General features: G+C 33.8%; 1 protein-coding gene across 3 annotated transcripts in view; it reads right to left on the reverse strand.

The window, feature by feature from the left end:
* LOC132951805 (NAD(+) hydrolase sarm1-like) overlaps window positions 1-22,345 on the reverse strand; it is a 42,268-nt gene extending 19,923 nt beyond the window's left edge. For 2 of the 3 annotated variants that reach the window (XR_009665420.1, XM_061023776.1), the window contains exons 1-3: window positions 21,904-22,345; window positions 8,947-9,072; window positions 4,756-5,388 (exon numbers count right to left, since the gene is read on the reverse strand). Coding sequence is in view for 1 of the 3 variants with exons in the window: in XM_061023776.1 (XP_060879759.1) it covers window positions 4,756-5,388; window positions 8,947-9,072; window positions 21,904-22,005 (861 nt within the window). In the remaining 2 variants the exon portion in view is untranslated. The remainder of the gene's footprint in view (window positions 1-4,755; window positions 5,389-8,946; window positions 9,073-21,903) is intronic. The other variant, XR_009665421.1, reaches the window with a different exon arrangement.
* Between the last annotated feature and the right edge of the window lie 754 nt (window positions 22,346-23,099).

The raw sequence follows: 23,099 nt of genomic DNA on the forward strand, positions 1-23,099 counted from the left end.
AAATCGAATTCGTTCGTTTTATCTGCGAATCATATTAAAATGTGTGTGCACATCTGTGCGTGATTACTGATGAAAGGTTTTTACTATTATGCGTGGACGTGGTTGAAGTTTGTTTACTATAATATGTGTCTATATAATACGTATATTGACATATTGTACATAGGTAATAAATTGTATGAGATTCAAATCGAACACTCGCAATAAACGTCTAAACAACACGTTGGATTGAGGTACAACTCAGATAGGAAAAACTGCAATAACGCCAATATTAGACAATAACAATAATTAATAATCAATAAAGTATATAACATGGATACAACTACATTCTGCGTTCGCGTTACTCTTTATCAAAAACTAACATTATAATATTAAAAGTGTTGAACAAACGTTGCTCCGAATAAAAAACAAATACCATATTCATGTCAAATTATAATTTTACGTAAATGTAAATTAATTCTTAATGTTTTTGTCATGCAACGCAATAATAATATATTAATTTTATGATATTATAAACATAATAATATACAACTTCGTCGACATTTTTTTGGGAAGAACCTATGTATTGTTATAGTATTAATGTCTATTCATCATGGATGATGTTTTTTATTATATTATAACTATTATAATGTATGTAAATGAAAAAATTTGACTCGTGTATAAGGTGTAAAGTATTCATTAATATTATATTATTTATCATACCTACTATAGTTATAACGACTGAATAACGACGACGATAAGAAGAACTATGTATTTATTTTTGGAGAATATAATATACAATATGATTAATAATTATATTATTATTATATAATTTTTGATAGGTATTTTTTATTCATAATTTGTTGTTAATAATACCATAATGTAATTTACATGGATTAATGTCTACTATTAAAAACAAGGCCAATGGTGAACAGGCCCCCCCACAAAGTCAACCACTGGAGTCGATAGTAATAGCGTATACTGTTAACCATTATTACGGTAATAAAATGTTTAATTCTTTGCAGTTTAGGAAATTGTTTGCGATGGTTTTAAAGGTAATTATTAATCATAACTCATAAGTTATGTGAAAAAGAACATAATATTTCATCATGCGAATGTATTTTTTATTTTCATCAATTCGACAACCGTAAATTATACTCGTTTTTTATTTCAATAATTATTATTTTAATACGAATATGCAAATATAGTAATCAACCAAGGACGGACTCTTTTTAAAGGCGGCTTTCGAATGTGTTTGTATCTCGTGTTTAGATGTATCTCGCGGTTTATTTTTCAGGTAATGGTCGTTGCATATAGTTTATTTTAGCCGGCCTGACCACACCTGCGGTATATTTTCATAATAAATTGAAATGTATGGTACATATAGCAGAAAGCGTAAAAGTATATTTAATTGAAAAACGTGATTAGAAAATAAATGCGTGCACGTAATACACGAACATAGTTTTTTGTATATTATATTATTCCTTAAGGTTGTCATTTCTACAGTGTACATAGACCAAAACTCAAGCTGATACTGTTTAGTGTCGCATGTATGATTATCATCACAATATTATTATATTATACACAGACATAAAGCTTTTCATAACGCGAGTCTATACATTGATTTCCAACGCGTTCTTATCATAGAAAATAGAAATTGTTGCAACAAAAGAACAAAATGGTTTTCTATCCATAAAGCTCGTTGTCCTGTAACAGGTGTGTGAAAAAAAGCATGCATCGCGGCCAATACGATAAACAAAAGAGAATTTCAAATTTGTAGAAGGAAATACGGCTGCGTATAGGTTACTATAGATGCAGTGGGACACAATTCTTGGCGTCGTTATTTTGGACAAAAATACAGTTTTAGACAGGTGGTTTTTGATTTGAAAAATGATTTTTTCATTAATATTATTTGCCCAAATAATGAGCATAAAACGACCGGTTTTTCGCAAGATGATTATAATATCTTTTACAAAACCTATCAATTCGGTGAAATGCATAAGTACTCGGGGATCGGTGTTTTGTCCCAAGTCTTGTAGAAGCGATGACGGGAAATATTATTTGTGTCACGTTTCGTAATAACATGTAGGTCACGTCCGAAAACTCATATGGTTTTCATTGCGCATTATCGGTGACTCACAACTACTAAGAATCACCGGGAAATCCGTATAGGACCGTGTGGCGGTGGACGGTGTTTGGCGCGTTTTGTGTGCGAACGTGCGACGCGGGTGTCCGGTGTCCGGGTGTTGGTTTTTTTTCGAACAGATGGTGGAGGTCACGCTCGACCTGTAAAACGAGAAACAAAACGAAACCCCGTCCCGACGGCAGCGGCGGCGCTTTTCGCGTAGGTCGAGGAAACCACGGCCCGAGGAGAGACGCCTGTATTATTGCCGTCGTCGCGTCGTCGTCGGTAATCGTACATAGAGTTATACGACCGCATAAAATTAAAGGCGCGCCACACTTGCGCAACAGTAAACAATAATGCATAGCATATAATAATCGGAAACACAGAAGAGGGTTTTTTTTTTCGTTTTGTTTTCCTTTGGGTTTTTTTTTTTATTATTATTATCGCCACGGCGTCTGCAGTAGCCATCGCGCGAGACCGACCGGTAGTAAACGGACTGCCGATCGATGTATTAAAGAGGAGGTGGTCACGCGGAGGAATATACGAAATATCACGAAAAACGAGTAGGCACGCGTAAAAAAGAATTAAGCGACACACGAGTCCGTGAATCGCCCGAGCAAACCAGTTTCCCGTCACCGCGGTTTCTCACTCGCTGTCTCTCTGTCCATCTGTTCTTAAGTCTCTCTCTCTAGCTGCCTCTCTCACGCCCACGCGTCTCGTCTTGACGCGACGACCGGTCCGTACGTATTATATTACATTATAATATATGTATTTGCATTACTATTATTATTACTATTATTATTATTATTATTTTGTTATAATATTGGTTATAGTATATTATTATATGCGTGCAGGTAAGACGCGGCGGACTGACAACTAAACGCGCAATAAATCACTCGCGTGTTGTAACAATAATAATAATAATAATAATCTTGTTTTATTTATTTTACACGCTCACGACCGACGTGCAATCAGCCGAGACCCGATGGTTGTCCCCGCGCAACGACACCCAAATCGTATATTATACGTCATTGGCGCCGAAAATTAGTAAGTTACACGTGTATATGATATGACGCGTGAAATAAGAAAATTAGGACGATTGATGAAGTTGTTCGATAGTTACATGTTATTATTATCCGTAAAGTGGATCAATATACCGATCACACCGGCTGCATGTATGTCGATATTTGTAATATTAGTCAATTATTTGTTTCGTAAAGGTAACTCGATTGGGTCGTAATCGTATATAGATATACTAATTGGTATATGATGTGACCCCCGTCGTAGTGTGTCTAAGTAATGAAGTGTGGGCTTTATAATGCGCCTTCAGGGTTGTTTCATTTTAAACATCAACATGTTTATGTTATGAAACTATATTAGAGGTACAGTGAAAAAAAAGAACAACCTACAGTGTGCGAATATAATAATTATTATATATTAAATCAATAACTTACACTTAAACAATATTATTAAATTTACCACTGCGAGATACCTCAAAATGCATATACTAGCAGCGCGATCTCGTTCGTTCAGATACTGACCAACCTTAACAACACGAATGTAGTATGTATATTCATTTCCGTCTAAAATCTAAATCACGTACTGAAATTCCATATTTTACACAGTGATGCACTGATGCAATTATACATATACATATTATATTATACTTACATGTTACAATACTATTCTATATTGTATTATCTCTTACGATTCTAGAAACATACCACATCGTTGGCTAAAAATCTGTAACGTAATCTATGTCAAACAACGGGTTTTGATAAACCAGCAAATAGAAAACGCATTAATAAATTAGAAAGATACTTATCTTAATTTTGAAATGTATTATGTATAGAAACTCTTTTTTTCTTTTAGTCATACTCTTAATATTTAATGTGCTATGGTTTTCTGAATTGCAAGATTTGGAAGATACCCGAAGGTTATTGCTAGATCAGAATAATTAATTCCAAAAAATGTTGCTCCAATACCTATCTAATATCTATTATTATGTATAAAATACTGAAAAAAAAATCAAACTCTGTGCAAAAAACCATTCAGTAAAATATAATTTTACTCGAACATGTGTTTTGAATCGATCATTAAACTTACGAAGTAACACTTTCGTCATGTTAAAACCAATTTCCTAGTTTTAAAAAATTCTATCCACGTTCCAGCCAAATATCGGCGTATTAAACGATCATTGATAACGAGTGACAACCGTCGCACAAATGATTTCAAACGAGAATTTTATAAATAGAACATTCGTGCTTCGACCGCATTGAGTACCAGTGACTCACTTCCATCGACAATATTAAGAACGATTGTCAATAGTTCCCCCTACGCACACGATTGATCTACACGTCCTGCAGGTCAAGGACTTTACACGATTAGAAATGTCAGACACCTAAATCACGATATAAACCTATATACCTATTTCGGTACACCTGAGGGTTGCACACCCGCGAGCCGATTTATAGAAATGTCTATAGTTTCGTTCACATATTTATAATCATAACACTGCGCGTATCCAGCTGGAGAAATAGGTACTTAAAATACTAAATATGTATATCATCACTTCCTGCACAATTCGCCGGATATATAATGTTATCTACCACATTAAACTTCCGGACCATAATATAACCACGTCGCGTCCGTACCTGGAGTTTGTTCAGAGCAGTCTCGGTTTCGCGGTTGGCGATGGAGCTCCCGATGGTACCGGCGAGCCTGGCCCGGATCGCGTTGGCCGCGTGTAGCTTGCGGACGTCGCCGTGCTGGTGGAGCACCTCCTGCGAATCGGAAACCGTACTGCTGGTGCTGCTTGACGACGACGACGACGACTCGTACGCCTCTTGGACCAATTTGGACGTGGACACGCGCCGATCGGTGGTCGCCGCTGTGGCCGCGGCCGGGTGTTTCAGTCGTACGTCCTGTACGGCCACGCGGACCGGTTTGGGGCGGGTGGCGGACGCGTGCAGGAGCGGCGACACGTTGGACATCAAAACGGGAGGCGACTCGGGAAACGTGACCAACGGGTCTGCCCCATCAACAGGGTTGCAGCAGTCGGTGTCCTCGGCGACCGCGGAGTTGACCGCGGTAACGTCACCGCCGTCCATGAGTATCCGCTGCTGGAGAAGCTGAGAGTTTTGCAGTTCGGATGACGTGGTCGTCATTTCAGACACCTGTCGGTGCAGGACGTGCTGAGAGGTGGAAGACGAAGAGGACGTGGACGACGACGACTCCATCGTCCGTGAACTCGAAGACGACGACGACGTGTTCTTCTTCGACGACGCCTTTTGAAAACAAATCAAATCAAAACATTTTCGTTTTTGTTTTTATTTTTACAATATTTTATTTTTTATCGATTTAAGTTTTTAAAAAGTACTGCAGTCTAGCGTATTTATTACAACCTATGTAATATAACCATGCTTTCCACGTTAATATTGCAAATGTGCGGTTCTGTATAAACGACTTTAAAAATATATTATCATTTATTCAAATTCGCCAACAAGATAGATAATTAAATACGTTGGACATCATGAAAACTAAAAAAAAACACAGAGATAACTTCATAATTAAGTCAAGAAAATTAAAAGATTAATCGATGATCCAGCATTTCAAACTATTATTTAAAAAAATAGATTCAAAGTCTTATACGGAGTAATTTGATCATGATGTGCAATAATGGCAGTAATGGCATTAATTTGGTTATGAAATATATATACAAGTTGAAAGCATAAATTTTCCAATTTTTTTTTCATAATATAATGATAAGTAACTGATAAGCAATGTAAAAATCATTGTAAACTGACAGGCATACTGATTAATGTGCTCCCTCTTACATGATTTTAAATGTTTTGAAAGTGTAAAAGTATAATTATATGAAAAATAAATATTTATTTTCAGTATATTGTGTTTACCTCATTCTTCAATATAATGTGCGTGGACAGTAATGTAGAAATTGAAAAATATTTTACAAAATAAACTTAGATGCATTAGTGTTTTTTTTTTCCAACCATAGTAGGTACCTACTTTAAATTAACATATTACAGATATTATTTATTTTGTATTTAAATATTGGGTGCCTACCTATACTTGTTCATATTTTGTAGTGAATCGATAATTATTAGCTATTAATATTATAATATTATAAAATAAAATATGTTAAACGCGGCTGTCAAAACATACTATTATGCTTCCCGGTTATATTTCATAAAAATTACGTACCTATAGATAAAGAATAAAATGATTTAGCTTTTAATTTTTTTTTTCACTCTGCCTATATATTATATGAGTGTGCTGATCAAATATATCATATTGTATACTATAGAGAAACGAAGGTGCAATTTGTTTAGATGTTCGTAATGATGACACTTCGGGAGGAAAATAATATATTGTGATATCACGATGAACAATAGGCGCAGGCACCCGTTTGAGAAATATACGAAAATTAACATAATACCAGTGGTAAATTCTTGCAGTCGGAGACATCATATTATGCGCATTGCACATGTTATTATTAGTAGATATATTATAATATTTATAAGGTGTATATGTGGACATGTGTTGTGAGAATATGAATCATTATGCGGTTTGCCATCAATTTCGATTTTGGTTTATTAAAACAAATCGTGTGCAACGGGTTTCCGTTTGAAACTTCGACCCACGAGGACACAATAATAATAATAATAATAATAATAATATGCATACCTAATATAAATAATAATATGTAGGCCTACTCCATCATTACTATTATTTCTTTTTTATTTCGTAACGACCGTTTACACGCGCGTTTCTCCGCACAAACTACTTTTGTCGTTATTATTATTATTTAATATTATGTCACCTTCGCTGCAGGATCATATTATTATTAATATTATTAAAAGTATTGTATATTATTGTGTGCGCTCAAAAGCGTGTGGCCTCGAAGGTGGCGTGATATCGTACGGTAATAAAATGCCATCATAATTAATTCTGATGGACGAAAGGAAAAGAATCGTATAAATATTTTGATTTCACACGCACGATAAGAAAATATTATTGTATGTAAATAATATATCAAATATATATTATGTTATGTCTTATGATATTACACGGTGCGTACTAGTGTATACACCCGCTGAAACGTCGCATTTAAATAATTGTGAAATAATTAAAATTTAAATTGAGTCCTTGTGCGGACATCAGATTATCAGAAATCCTTGTGACTTGTCGTCGTCGTCGTCGTCGTCATCGTCGTCGTTGCATGCTCGCATGCGGACAGATTTGTGACCCGGTGGGCATTGGTTATAGCTGGTATATCGGGTAGCCTGGGTATTGGTAGCCGGTAGGCACATCGGTACTATTACGTCGTACTTCATAATCGGACGTTACCCTTTTCACAATATTATACAAACGCAATACCATCGATTTTAGATCTAAATTTCGATTTATTCAATCTACCTTAATATTGTAGTGCCTGGCGTCTGCAAAAGAGACTATTTTATTCTTACAGACTACTATAACACCTACTAAATAGTAAATTTAATATTACTAGAGGGACCCAAATTAATTTTATATACAACCATCGGACACACTCAACTATAAAAACGTATGTATGCAAATAGATACGATTTTTCTTGTGAATAAACATGAAGTTGTAAATGCATTAAAAAACATAGAAATTAATAAATGAGTTAGATATTTTCCAGAATAAGAAAATACGAAATTCTTAAAATGCGCAAAAATTATTTTTCAAAAACCACTTTTGTAATATTAATAAAAACTAGGTATATGTTTATATCAACGTTAATTGTTCTAGAAATAACAGATTATTATATTATGAAGAACTATTTATTTATTTATAGTATTTCAAAAGCTAAAAAATAACAATATTATTATAATTGAAAATACAGGAAGAAAAATGTTTTATGAATCATAAAATATAGACATCTTATTACGGACAGCATATCTCATTTCTCACATATTATAATAGTTTTCTCACGATTTTCAAACCGAATAATTACATTTACAATATTATTTCCAGCGTGCTCTACGCGAACTGTACAATATTATTCATTGTAATATAATATACTCTTGCAACATTAATTATAACATTTTATGAAAAAGTATATTATCAAGTGATATGGGGTCTTCATCACCGCCGATCAGATTTATCATTTATGCGCTATTGTGTTCGTCCTATAATCTCAGAGTACCTTGGTAATATTCGTGTTGCATATTTCCCACGAAACAAAATAATAATTAATATATTGGGAAATGTCTGTTAACACAGATGACGGCAATAAGCATAGGCTTTCAGTGCAACTGATACAACATGAAATTATACCCTCAACGGGCGTACCTTCGCATATTTCCTCAAACTTTCTTAAATTACTCGCTGTATGAAATTTCTTATTTAAAGATGAGATAACTAAACTCCTTAAGTTGTTTAATTCTCTCCACCCCCTCCCCCCCAAAAAAAAAATTCAAACAAATGCATCACTTTTTCAAATTAATACACTCAACATCTTTAACATAGTTTGTTAATACCTAATAGATCTCTGTAACTATCTAAGTTGTAAAAATCAGGGCGATGTTTTGCGAATCCGTTTTCTCTTTACACGCCGGTGGTTCGGCGAGTGCGCAGTTGTCGACAAAAAAAAAACGATACAAGCGAACGACGAAGAGCGAAATAATAAATGAGACACATTATTATTGTTGTGTACATAGGTGTACAGTTCCTGTTTATAATCTCCCATAATATTTGTTTATAAAATCCCGCAGACAATGGCACGAAATAAAGAGACTGCGATCACTACGCCCACGCACACGATATAATATAATACACATTTATCGGTTGTGCAACTCACCATATGGTTGCCGGCGGTCGTGGCCGATCCCATTGACCCGACGCTGTTCTTCTTCTGAAAACCCTCGATGACCGAACTCATGTCGTGTAAGTCTGAACCGTCAGCATCCTGCAGAAACCCTGACATCTGCAACATCATAAAAAAACAAAACCAACCGTTAATTCGTGTGAGACGAGTAAATACTAAGTAATAATATAATAGGACAAAAATTGTCACGTTGTCTATTTTATTTAAAGTTGCACAAAAAAGTCGCTTTTATAAAATATTTTACAGGAAAGCGAAATCAATACATGTACATTGTACCTAACTATATAATTAATGGTATATAGTAAGTTTTATCCCATACTGGTTTCTAATACAACTTTTGGGTTTTTTCTTTATGGATTTGAAAAGTAAAGTATTACATGAATCGTGCAGTTTTAAATATATGATATACCTAACATTATATGTACATTGTACATTTAAAAAAAATGTTACGATTTTGGAGGGAACATGCTGTCAATATGTGCCTTTCGATCGGTCGTGTACCGCGGTATATTATATAAACGTGTGTGCTGGTATCGACGGTATTACGGTAGTTATACTGCACGAGTGTGACGTGTTATTTAATATAAACAATAATAATATATTTTAAATACATATAAGGTACCTATGTAACGCGCAACGTTAGCTCAAGGACATTGGTATATAATAATAGTATTATACAATCCGTGTAAACCGATAAAATAATATAAAACACGAATGCACGATAATAATAATATACCCTTGGGTTGTATAACGATAAGGGTCGTCGCGTGTCTATTTTGCAAAACGGTCGTCCGCGAATTTAGTCGAATAAAAAGCCAAGTCCCGTGGCGTCACCGCGGTATATAACACATTTTATTATAACACACATATATATTACGTAGGTATTTAAGTACATAAATCCATTAGGCATTAGGTGCTATTACACCATTATCCAAATAATCTCTATATGTTTGTATTATTTATACTCAAAAATATTATTCAGAAAACGTAAATAAACTAAAATCAAAAGTAAATAATATGTCATTATTTCTGTCTAATAAAAATATATATTATTTTGTCAATATATGATTTAGAACTTAGGTTAAATTATATTATTATATTTTTGTTTGCTGAAAAGTATTACAATATGTTAATTATTAAACTGAAATTAATAAACAATATTCCGCTGCAAATTATTAATAGCTCGTCTTACAAAATATATAAACAATCTATTAAATTATGGTTGTTAAATAATACTAGTGACCTACACCCTATGTGATATACTAGTGTACCAATATAATGTAGTCTGTTAATTTATCTATTCCATTTTTGATGTACTTCTTTATACTATATTTATTTATTTCAATTTATGCTTTAATTACTATAGCTCTAATTAACAGTTAGTTCTACAGGTATGTCTATTTATGTTTTTGAATTATAGTCAAATATGACGCAATGTTTTACGAAATATCTAAAATATTATAAAATGTATAAATGTATACCAACTTACCTCTCTATCATCACCGATAAGAGGTTATCCTTAGTGGTGAGATGGGCCATCTAACCATATTATATATATAATCATTGATTACTTATTGAAACTGTATTTTTCTTTTGGCCTATAAATATCATTATTATTATGTTGAAGGAAATGCTATTTGTATGTGTCACAAAATTGAATCAAATTGATTTTTTGCATAAATGAGTTTTTGACACTACCATGCATTTTAAATAATACACATAAAATATTGTTGACCTTATGCCAATATATATTATTGAATTGGTGCATTTGTTATACATATATTTATGTATTTATACATATTTTTTAAATAAACAAAATTAGTGGTAGTCCAGACGTACTGCATAATATGATATGTTTTACTATGGGGTAACAGTTAAGTCTGAATTTATTGATGAATTTAGTCCAGACCCCGAAACACCCCTTCCCTCACAAAAAAAAATTAGAAATTATACGCCACTGTAAGAAACAACTAGGTACCAGCACGTGTATACAGGGGGGTTTTGGGAGTTCAAACCCCCCGAAAATTAATGGTTGTGTAATTTATTTATATCAATCATCTATGACCCTCCCCCCGAATTTTTTTTGTGTACGTGTCTACTGTCTATTAGGTACTGTTACAATATATTCGTATGATAATTAATGATTAATCTCATAATGATCAATATTATTATCATATAGGTACAAAAAAAAAAAAAATGTTTTTGTTTTATTACAATACATTTGTCGAGCGAGTGGCCGAGCGGACTAAGGTGTCCGGAGAGAAGTGCCGCCATCCCCCACCCGGGCATAGCAGATACCTACGGGTGCCCATTAAAAAATCTGCCAAACTAACAAACACGCGTGTTTAAACCTACAGTACTCTCTCTCACAGTTAAAAACCACCCAATGGCCTTAGATGCCGCGGGTTAATTAATAAAAAAAAATACATTTGTCATATTTTGCGTCCGAGTAAAATGGCGCCTGTCGTTCGTATACTCATCCGCAATCTAAAACGTCGTACAATCGCAACACGCGGAAACGAAACGTCGTGGACAACGAACTATACGGCGACGTATAACAACAAGTATTATTATTATGCCACACCGAAGACTTGTTCCCCGTCCACGCGGTCGTCTTCGCGTATGCTCGTAGCTTTTCTATTTCGTCGAGCGCATTCGCCGATTTTGATGCGTTTGTATACAAGGTCGTGGATAATATTATAATAATATCCACTTTTTCGGGACGGTTTAAATATAGACGAAATCCGTGGGCGGTGGAGGCGTCATCGTACTATATATTAAATATGTTATTTCTGTTATAATATTTCTCGTATATGTATATAGGTATATTACATTTTATTGTTTAGAAGATCTCGCGAAGCGCCAGCGCGTCATCAGCGTTGGGAACCACTTGTGGGAGGGGGCACGTGTCAAACGCGGCCGCAACGGACCAAAGGCATTTCCTGAGTCGACGATGGGCGGCCGGATGGTATATAATAATATAATATTAACATAATATAATTGTATTATATTAATATGATATAATACATACATTGTGCAGTGTGTGTGCGACGACGAACGGCGCCCACTTTTAGCGACCAAAAACGCAATCTTTCCTCTGTCGTTGACGACGACGACGACGACGACGCCGCCGTACCCATTTATTTTATATCGCACTTGTGTTATTGCAGCTGCGGAAGGTCAAATCATTAAACGCGTTTCGTCGTGTGAGACGCCTACGCGAGACATGCAGCAGCGTATAATATCGGGTATAACGAGTTTATACTGCGAGTCCATCCGGAGAGGCCCGAAGACGTATATTATATACTACTTCATATTATTGTAATAGCAGAAATATAATATTGTCGTACTTAGAATTCATCATAAAATGTTTGATACAATATTTGGATTTTAAATATTTTTATGAGACAAAAAAAAACCGTTGGGATCAAGTTGAATAAATTCCCATCGTGTAATTTCCGAGGCGTATACTACCCGTCATTCCAAATCTAAAATACCGTATACCAGTGAACGGTCGTGACTCGTGGTAACGAGTACTTAGCACACCCCTGTGTACACCTATATGCGTGGTATACGTATTTTTTATCTCAGTTTGACGGTTTTATGAATGCTGACCTATACATGCGAATACTGCAGAGTCAACACAAAAGCCACGAGTTCTTCATCGAGATGAACGCGGAAGATGGTTTTTCGTTACGAAAACGTATCTACTTACGTATAAATCTTATATTTTGACACACGATGTTATTGGCAGTGGAGCCGCGTTTTTTTGGACGCGAACGAAATGTGTACATCACGCAATGGAATCATATATAAGTGAAATGACAGACACAATAAAAAATATTCTGAACGACAGACGGACGATAGTTACGCAGTTTTGTCGACGATTGACAAAGATTATAATATTATCATCGCGTAACGTTGCACCTATATTTATTATTATGCACTCGAGCAAATATTATACCCTCGCCAGTCGAACTGCCATCAAAAGCTATTAAAATGTATGCATTATCGAAACTTCTATACTGTTGAGGGAATCACCGTCTCTGTCTATATAAATCGGAACATACGTATGCGATATAAAAAGTAAGTCAGAGGTAGGTATTCTATTTTCTATTTTCAACGTACCGACCTATCTAGCAGTGACGTGTCAAGGATTCTGAAAACGGGTTATTTATTTGCCGTAAGTATAATATTGTCTTCTTGTGATTGAATTCTTCACGTTTTTAATTTTTTTATCTTAAGGTTCCCAACGATTGGGTGTAACAATTACTGATTTTTACGTCTTCAGAATTTTTTTATTCGTTTTTCGTGCAAATTCGTTGGATAAAATCAAAAATTAAAAATCCATATCTCATCGGTATTACAATACGAATAGATTTCTATATAACATAATGCGACGTGCGACACAGCACATAGACGCCAACCACTTCCAATCCCCTTGAGTTCGAATTGTCGAGGTACTATAAGTGTTTGTATTTTAGAGTGTCCTACTTCCCCGGCTCCCCAAGATCAACACGTACCTATATACTTTTCATCGAAATCGATCACAGACAAACGATAACGCACGTTTTACGGTCATTACCTCCGTCATTGTTGTCGTTATTGTCCACGTATCGCAGTTGAATATTCATGATTCATGCTCGCAAATTATAATTAAAATTGTTGTTATTGTTATTATTATACTTATTATTAGAAACAATAGAATTATTTTGTATATTGAAAAAACAACATTAATATGAAGGATTATGAAGGATTCAAATTTTTAGTATTTTACTTGAAACAACACAAATACGTCTTGTGTTATGTGGCACTTTTTCGTCATATAGGTGAAAGTTAAAGAACTTTTAATCAATTTATTTAATATCTATTATGGTAATTTAAAATATATTAATTTATTATGATTATGAAATAATGATATTTATATTTTGTACAAATAGTAATTATTTATATAATTATTTATATTTTTTTTTTATTTAATAAGAAATGCAATATTAATTTCGTGTCGGATTTTTAAATTAATCATTGCTGAAAATTATAATAATTATTAATTATAAAACTTTCGTTAAACATTCAAAATGTTGTGTTAATATCATTGATGTAAATTGATAAAAATATTATTGTTGATATCCAAAAATACCACCACTTATATCATTTATTGGTATTATAACATTTTAATATATTTTCTATTGTCTATGTTATTATTTCTATTTGTCTGTGGTATTTTGTTTGTTCGTTCTCATTATTTATGAAACGCTTGTATATAATTATGCTAAATCTGGCCCAGCGTGCACGTGTGTGTTGAACGCAAACACACGATCATCTTGAGAGTAAAATATCATTGTACCTACGGACAATTTTAACGCGCAAGAAACTACAACAAAAATTAACATTAGCCATACACAATGTTATATGGCACAATTCTTTCGTGTGTATATATATATGTATCACGGAATTTTATATTTTAAATTTTAAATCGACGGTTATTATATACATATTATATGCTTTTATTATTGTTATTAAATGTTATGAATTTCTCGAGGAAAATCATTAAGAATTTTGCTAACACTTACTTTTTACAAACGCCTACGCACACTAATTAATGCTGTTTTTGTAAAACAAAGTCGGTCTATAAACGTATATTTTCCTAGGAAAACGTTATAACCTTCCACTGCAGCCACGTGTACACGATGATCATTTAAGACTATTATTATAATATTTCATAATAATATGTTATTATATTTTGTATTTGATGCTGTAGCTAGTTGTATAGAAGTCCGCATGACAAAGACCGCGTGATTTCATCCATAAACAATGAATACGCCATGATCGCGTGGAAATAATAATTGTCTGGTCGAAATTATTTTTAATTTTTAGCGGACAAAAATATGTTTAAAAAAAATACTCCACTTTGAAACATTCGATACGAGTGCAAAAAAACAAAAATGATAAGTATAGAATCCGTTGATACTACCGGCTGGCAGTCTGGCATTTAGGTACACGTTTAAAAAAAGAAAAATAGTTTATTTTGAACATTCGATCACTATAAATACGTTTTTACCTTGAGCACTTAAAGAGTTTATTTATTTTTAAGTTTCGAGTTGACTTGACTGACTTGTTTTGATCACAGTCAAATAAAAAAAAGTGACGCAAAGGTAAACACGGTATAATTTTAAGGCACATACCTAGGACCCAGGTAGTTATTAATCGCGAAATTAAAAGTTAAAATATATAATTCGTTTCTTTACATTTTTTTAAAAAGTATTCGAACGATAGGCATTTAGCAATTTTCACAACTTTCGAAGAGTATAATAAGCTGCAATGATTTCTCAAATGTTTCTCATTGTAGACTGCACTATATATAAATACAAATATACAAAAGCTGAAAATCCTGAGTAAGGAAATGAAAAAGTTAGTCGAGCAATAAGTATGACATGGAGGAAGTTGGTAATTAATATTACTATCGCAATTATCTTTACATTCCAAAACACCTTCGCTGATTCAATAAATGCACCTCGACCCACTCATAATATTATAAAAATAAACCTACATATTATATCATTTATAATCGTTTTTTTTTCATAACAAATAAATAATAATATTATGTTTGAATTTGTTTAATATTTAATACACATTTTATAATAATAAAATACACATTGAGAACCTAAGTACAATAAAATATATTAGTTGCATCCATTTAATATATCACTAAATTTACTGTACTTATACATTTTTATGTTTTTTTCAGAGTGCACTTTGGACGGAATTATTGTTTATATATATTTTGACATATTAATTTTATTTAACGTGCTAAATGGTTCAAAACCAATTCAATACCATCCATACTATAGGCTTAATTTATATAAATTATAAGAGCATATAGCAAAGGTATGAACTTAAAACAACTGAATAACACCTAAACATAGAATATTATAGGATTTTAATATTCTTCTAATAAATATTTGTCTTTTACTTAACTTGTATTACATACCTACCTATTATAATAACATAATTAATACCAACAGTAGTTATATTCAAAATAAATTATGTAATAAGATAAAGAGTTGTATAGTATATGAGTATACAACAATTCACAAATCACAATGATTAAATGCGGACATAAAAATATACAATTGCGTACCTATACGACTTTGTCACTTTTCCGGTGAAGTGGCTCACGGGGAAATTACATTTTTAGAATCCACTCGAGGTCTCTAGCGTATAAATATACGCAAGGTGTGACTCTTAGTTTTGTATATATGTAAAATAAGTATAATAAGTGTAATAATTCTAGTACAGGCGCTCATATGACAATATATACTCACGCCGGTCGTACATATGAATACATAGTAATAATATGAATAAATATTTAAATACCCGTGGTACTCCTGAATATTCAAATTTTTCTGATATGCACCATATGGGTTGACGTTAACCTGTCGTCCGGTGTAGTAGGTGTATTCGGAAGTGTGTTATTTTGATAGGCTACACCTATATACTGCAGACACGCAAATCAAAGTGTATCGAGCAGATGACTTGTCCTGCGATCGGTTTCCCTACGAACCCGCTCCGAAAACGACTATTATTTTGATCCACACTACAGTGGTCGTGTCGGCCTATCCCGTTGGATTATCATTTTATACCTATAATAATATAGGTCCTGTACTTATATTGTAATTTATTACAATATAATTGTAATTTAATTGTATTTTATTTTTTATTTTTTTTTTTAAGATTCCTTGACATTGTCCTCTGAACTTATTGTTAATAAGTAGTAGCATAATAATAGTTTTATATGTAGCACAAATTATTGTCATTAGGAATAATATTTATCATATTCGTATGTATTGTATATTTGTATATGTATTAAAAATAATAAGTATGATTCTAGTACAGGTGCTTTTATGACAATTAATATTCTTGACGGTCGTACCTCGTGCATAATAAATAATAATATGATAAAATACACGAGGCACTACTAGATATTCAAATTTCTATAATATGCACATGACAGGGCCGACGTTGACCTGTTGTCCGGTGTAGTAGGTGTATTCAGGGAGTGTTTATATACCTATGTCTTATTATACTCTTATATAGATCGTGATGACTTTTTCTACGAACGGTTTCCCCGCGAACCGCTGGCTAGGTACTTGATCCACACTCGTGTCAAGTTATCCGCGGGTTGGATCTTATAATTTTATATTTTCGTGATATGGTTTTCGTTTAGAGTGTCTTTGCAGGGTTACCGGACGCGTTTGATAGGTACATATAAAAATATAAAATTATGTAGGCGCCGGTGTTTTAGATCCAATCGGTGTGGTCCGAACCCTCGACGTATCCTTGAATTCACTCTACGCACATTATACAACAGGTGGTGTTGAATTATTATTATAAGTACGACATAATATAATAACACGGTTTGCGGCGGATTCTCGCACAGTATAATATCATATTATTATGTATAATATGTATTATAGTATAGGTATCTACTTTTATATAAATTATTTTTTTACGAATTTATTCAAACATCCGTTTATTGTGCAATTGATGATAAATACCTATTGAATAATCATGCGTGAGAATGACGAAAAACATCAAACAATATATGTGTTGTATGCGATTCGTAGCGTTTGAATAATAATACCTACCTACAATAACTATATACGACGCCGAAAATATAACTTAATATGACGTGTCTGTGCGAATAAATTGTGCACACCGCCATGTAATGCTGCACCGGGAGCGAATACGATTCACTCTGCTGCTATAATATTATACCTTACACCTGGTTCACACGCGTGAAATCGATCGAATCTATAATACGCGTTTATTGCACACTCAGGTCGCGGACACGCGCGTGTAATCAAAGACGCCAAATCCACGTGAGTGTACGTCTATATACAATAATATTGTTGTATGGTCTACTGATGTGCTTATTGTTTCGTTTATTTATTACTGCTGTGCATTGCATTTTATCCCGTACGCGTTTTCTGAGTCACTGACAAAATGTTGTATTATAATAATGTGTTGTATTATAAGTACAATTTAAGTGTTTTTTTCAAACATTTTTTTTTCTTGGTCAGTGCAGTAGAAATGCATTTGCGGAGCTGTTTTGTCAAAGTCATCATATATTGTTATTATTATTATTATTATTCATTAAAATATAATAATATGTACCTACGTCAGTTCTAGCCCACTATATATATTTCACTTATCTATATGTGAAATCATGCTTGTTCGTTGCGTCATTTCCGGAAATCGTTTGTAATCGTGTTCCTGCGATTTTCGTACCTACCTACCTAGTACCTACCTACTATATGAGAAAACTTACCGGAAGAATCGGTAACATTTATGTACATATAGGCATATAGCTGGTGCATCATGCATCATGATTATAAAATATATTTATTTCCAAAACAAGAATATTAATAGAGATAAACGTCCATAATATATACGATCGATATAAGCCATTATTAAAAATTATCTTCAATGCTAACGATTGGTCGCTGGATAATATATCGAAACAAATGATGGCGTTTATAAACAAAAGTACGTAGATGACAACTTACTGCGATATTAAAATCGATTCCATGTAGGTAAGCCGGTGAATCATAATAAAAACAAATATTAATATTATATACGTATATATTATATGTTTATTGACGCAGCAGTTGCTGTAGTCATAAATCATAATTAATGGTAAAATTATATTATGCGCGAAAATAATCACAGTGCCTACCTCTATATGGCTTTAAAGTATACATAATACATAATATGTCATATACATTATTATTATTAATAATAATTATATATCAAGAACTGCTGCTCGTTACGGTACGTCAGACGGAAATGGTATCGTGTTTCCATGTGCATATATAATATTATAATCATAGTAGGTATACCTATAAGTAATAGGTATATAACATTATATTTTGAGCTAAAGTTTAAAACGATTAACAATTTACGATAATATATATAATGCAATTATTGCGTCTTATAAACTCGGCGTGTATGTATATTATGTATATTAAGCATTTCTCTCGGGCCGGCGTGGTCGAGACTCGAGGTGTGGAGTAAGAAACTGGCGAGCAAAGCACAAAGAAGACGACGCGTCGACTGCACAATGCACATGCACAATGCACATTCACACACACGCGTAATTATGTTATACACATATACTTTATACCTAGCTATATATTATATTATAGTATATAGGTGTACACATACATTAATGTAGCATTTTGCATCCACCCACGAAAAAATCAAATCTGGTCTGTGTTCACTGAGCATTAATGCGGTTATAAGACGTATTCAGCCACGCAGGTAAGTCAATTCGCATGTTATATATAGAGATTAGAGATACACGGGGCACATGGGGTGTATAGTTTGACCATGTGTATGTATAAATTATAGGACGTGTATAAAATCGTATGGTGTAATCGAGTCGATCGGTTAGTTTTTTTATTTTTTTTCCACTCGTTTTCCGAACGCGAATAATATATATCGCTTACTGCAATAATAATATATACAGCCGAAATAGTTTTTCTCTACTCGCTTGGCACACACAATATACGACGACGTCCGTGTAATTATAATAACGTTTGCTGCCACAGCCAACTGTGTATATGTTTGTTTGTGTATGTGTGTTTTGTTTTCTCTGAGACTTTCGTCGCCGGTCTCGGCATGCACCGGTCACAGCCGAGTGGGGATGAGCGTGTGTGTGCCTGCGCGGGCAATCTGCCCGAAACGTCACTATTGCCGCCGCCACCGACTTCGGAATCTCAAGGATTCTCATCCGATGATCGTCAGGAATTTGTTCAGCACGACGACAGGTATACGACGACGACGTATAAGCGGCAAAAGAGGTCGTGACATATGCGCCGTTGACGGTGGAGGTGGATCTATATAGGTGGAAGTGTAATCGCGGCCAATCGTTTGCAACATATTATTATTTAGGTACCTTCCTACAAGATTGTCCTAAATATTTTTTAATTATATTATTCTTATATAATTTGGTCGTAATATGAATATTATTCAGTATCATATTTGTATCAGTATCAATATTCAGTATCAGTATTATATGGATATATAATATTATGTACCTATATATAAATCTGATAAATTATCTCAATTTTTTTGTCAGCAGACATCTGTTATTTGAAACAAATCATCATGCAAGTACGATTTACATAATATTAGTAAATTATATAATAATTTTACTTATGATTTTCAAATGCCAGTGTACGTCGAATCCAGAGCTAGGTTACTAGGTCTAGAGATGTGACGGTAATAATTATTGGAGGGCGACGCAACAAATCATTGAATTTTTATGTAAAACGACTATAAAGATCAAAATATAGACTATATAATTTACCCATTACTGGTTGAAATGTTAAGGCTACAAGATACTTTAAGTCTTGTTTTTTTTTCCGAATCCCAAAAAATGCCTAATTAATGCAACTATATGGAAAAGCAACCACCTAACTAGTTTCCTGGTTATTAAGAAGGCGCAATCACCTATTTTTACTACTTGAAAAAAATTAAAAATAATATCCATTACACGAAACATACAATGTTGTAGTTCTCATTCGCTGTGCGCTCGGAAATTAAAATAAACGAGTGCGCAACAGCTGTTGTAAGCGTGTCGTTTAAGCGAAGAATTTTTACTGTTTTTCTTTGTCTCCACCGCCGCCTGGCGTGATTCACGAGCAATACTATTCGAGTACACCCGGGCTCATCATCTATAAGCTTTGCACGCATTTCTACTAAATGGAACGAAACGCGACGTGCGAGATTACCTACGAGTGCATTACGTTATTATTGTCTGAATAATTCACAAGGTCGTCTGACACACGAGACACGCCGCGTTCCGTAAAGTGTAATACGGCCGGAATAAAATTCGTCGGATTCCGAACGACGGAGCGGATATTAATATACTACTATTACTATATAGGTAACAACAATAATTATAACGACACCGACCTGCAATAATTAAATGCCACGATCGACAGACGAAGACAACGACCAAAGACCAGTTGTAACCATAGCGAATCAAAACCGTTCTGCATTCGTTGATCCGTTCACATTTCACATGGAAATCATTTTAATATTATGTACTATAATATTTTATAGGTACCGAAAATACCAACTTGGGGCATAGTCGCATATAGTCATATACGTCATCTACCCTCAGGAATTAGCCAAAAACATGTCCAGACCTGTTCGTGTTCAAATTCAATGAAATGTGAACGATTAGTGAAGATCAGTGTAGTCAAAACGTACAGGTACAATCGGGAGAGAAAGGTTATCAAACCATTTAAAATCAGCGTAGACAGCGGTCAATAAGAAGTATTCACTTCAATTAGTATTGGTCTACCTCTAACATTCAAGCAAAACACACAACTAATTATTATTTAAATCCGCTTGGCTGGTTAAAATTTCTTCGTCGGTAATCCGTCTCTATTATTTTTACCTACTCAAAATTCAAATAGTCGTTAAAATGACACTTAAGGACGAAAAATAATAATTAATAACTAAAAGATAGATTTGTCATACACCATGGTCAGGAATTGACTAGCCATGCATACATAATATAGGTGTACCAAAGCATTTGAAAAATCAATTTTTTTAGGTTTTTCAATTTTTTTTTTCTATTTTAAAATATTTAGTAACATTTTAATGGTGAAAATCGTATTTTATATTTATATTTAAATTATATGGTATTGGTATAACAAATTCATTACGTCTTATGACACAATATAGTCGTTACATTTTTGGTTTAAAATTTCGTAGTAGTTTAGGATCAAAAACCATGATTTATTATATTTAAAAAAAAACTATTACGTACATATTTTTATGGATCACATAATTATATTTTGACTGGTAAAAAATCGTAATAATTTGGAATAAAAATCGTAATTATGCACCAACCTTTTGGTGCGCGAACAATCCTCCGGAACGGATGAGTTGCGGCTGCGACGGCATGCCCGTGGCGGCTTGAGGCGTTCCGAAATTCTGAGTTTTCGCATACATGTACGCGTATATGACGGATGCGACACGCGTCAATTCGATAATCGACGTCTTTGATGAGGGGAAAGAAGGGAAGAGAAAAACTTCGATCGGATCAAAATATCAGAATCGACTTTTTTATTCACCGGACAAAGATTATTAGAAAAAAAAAAAAAAAAAGCCCAGACAGTGAGACGTTCGATGAGCTTTCGGGCAGTCGGTGTAGGAAATCGGAAGCGCTCGACGACGACGACAACGACTACAACAATATTATTATTAAGTACGACGAGCGCACACTCGACGACTACTACAAACACCGGACCCGACGCGTTTCTGAACGACTACGACACGATGACTGCCGGCCGACCGTTTTTATACGCGTCATCGAAGCCCGGCGTGGCGGTGGCTGCTTGTACGGTCGCGCGCACGCGCACAAATAGCGCCGATCAGTCTCGCGATTATGATATTATTAAATATTAATGCATTATATTATCTCGCTATATTGACATAATATTGAATAATTATGTATTATGTTATTTAGAAAAAAAATTACGTTTCCTGATACAGATAGGTATTGAATCTTAATGATAATATAATATAATGTTATATGTTCTTTATAGCACAACAATATGCAGGGACCGAACCGGAAATAGTGTACGCGACCGTTAAATTGGCTCTAATAATATTAGGTAAATTTCCTATCGTCCGCTTGACATTTTATTTCCGTTACATCGGACCTTTTTTCTTGGTCTTGATTTTCCGGACTATTTTGCTGTACGTTTAGCATTACGTACATAATACGTACGTAGTGCGATAACCGATATCGGCATATCGCGATAGCTCGTCAACAACTTACGATTGTTTATGTATACATAATTTACTATAAAAACAGATAAACTGCAGGTTACACACGAATAAGTGGTTTTATTTGGTTCCATATCTTAGAATAATTTTTAAACTTTATGAAAAAACAGTAATTAGTAAATATTGGCGCTAACTGTGAAATAAGTATTCATCTGTACTAAAAACATGAATGTTACTCTCTAGTAGTCTAGCACCCCACAAAAAAAAAGTTAAATACACAATATTTTGTGAAAGCATTTAGTATACCTTTGTTT

This window comes from Metopolophium dirhodum, chromosome 9, assembly GCF_019925205.1.
Source record: "Metopolophium dirhodum isolate CAU chromosome 9, ASM1992520v1, whole genome shotgun sequence".
Classification (NCBI taxonomy): domain Eukaryota; kingdom Metazoa; phylum Arthropoda; class Insecta; order Hemiptera; family Aphididae; genus Metopolophium; species Metopolophium dirhodum.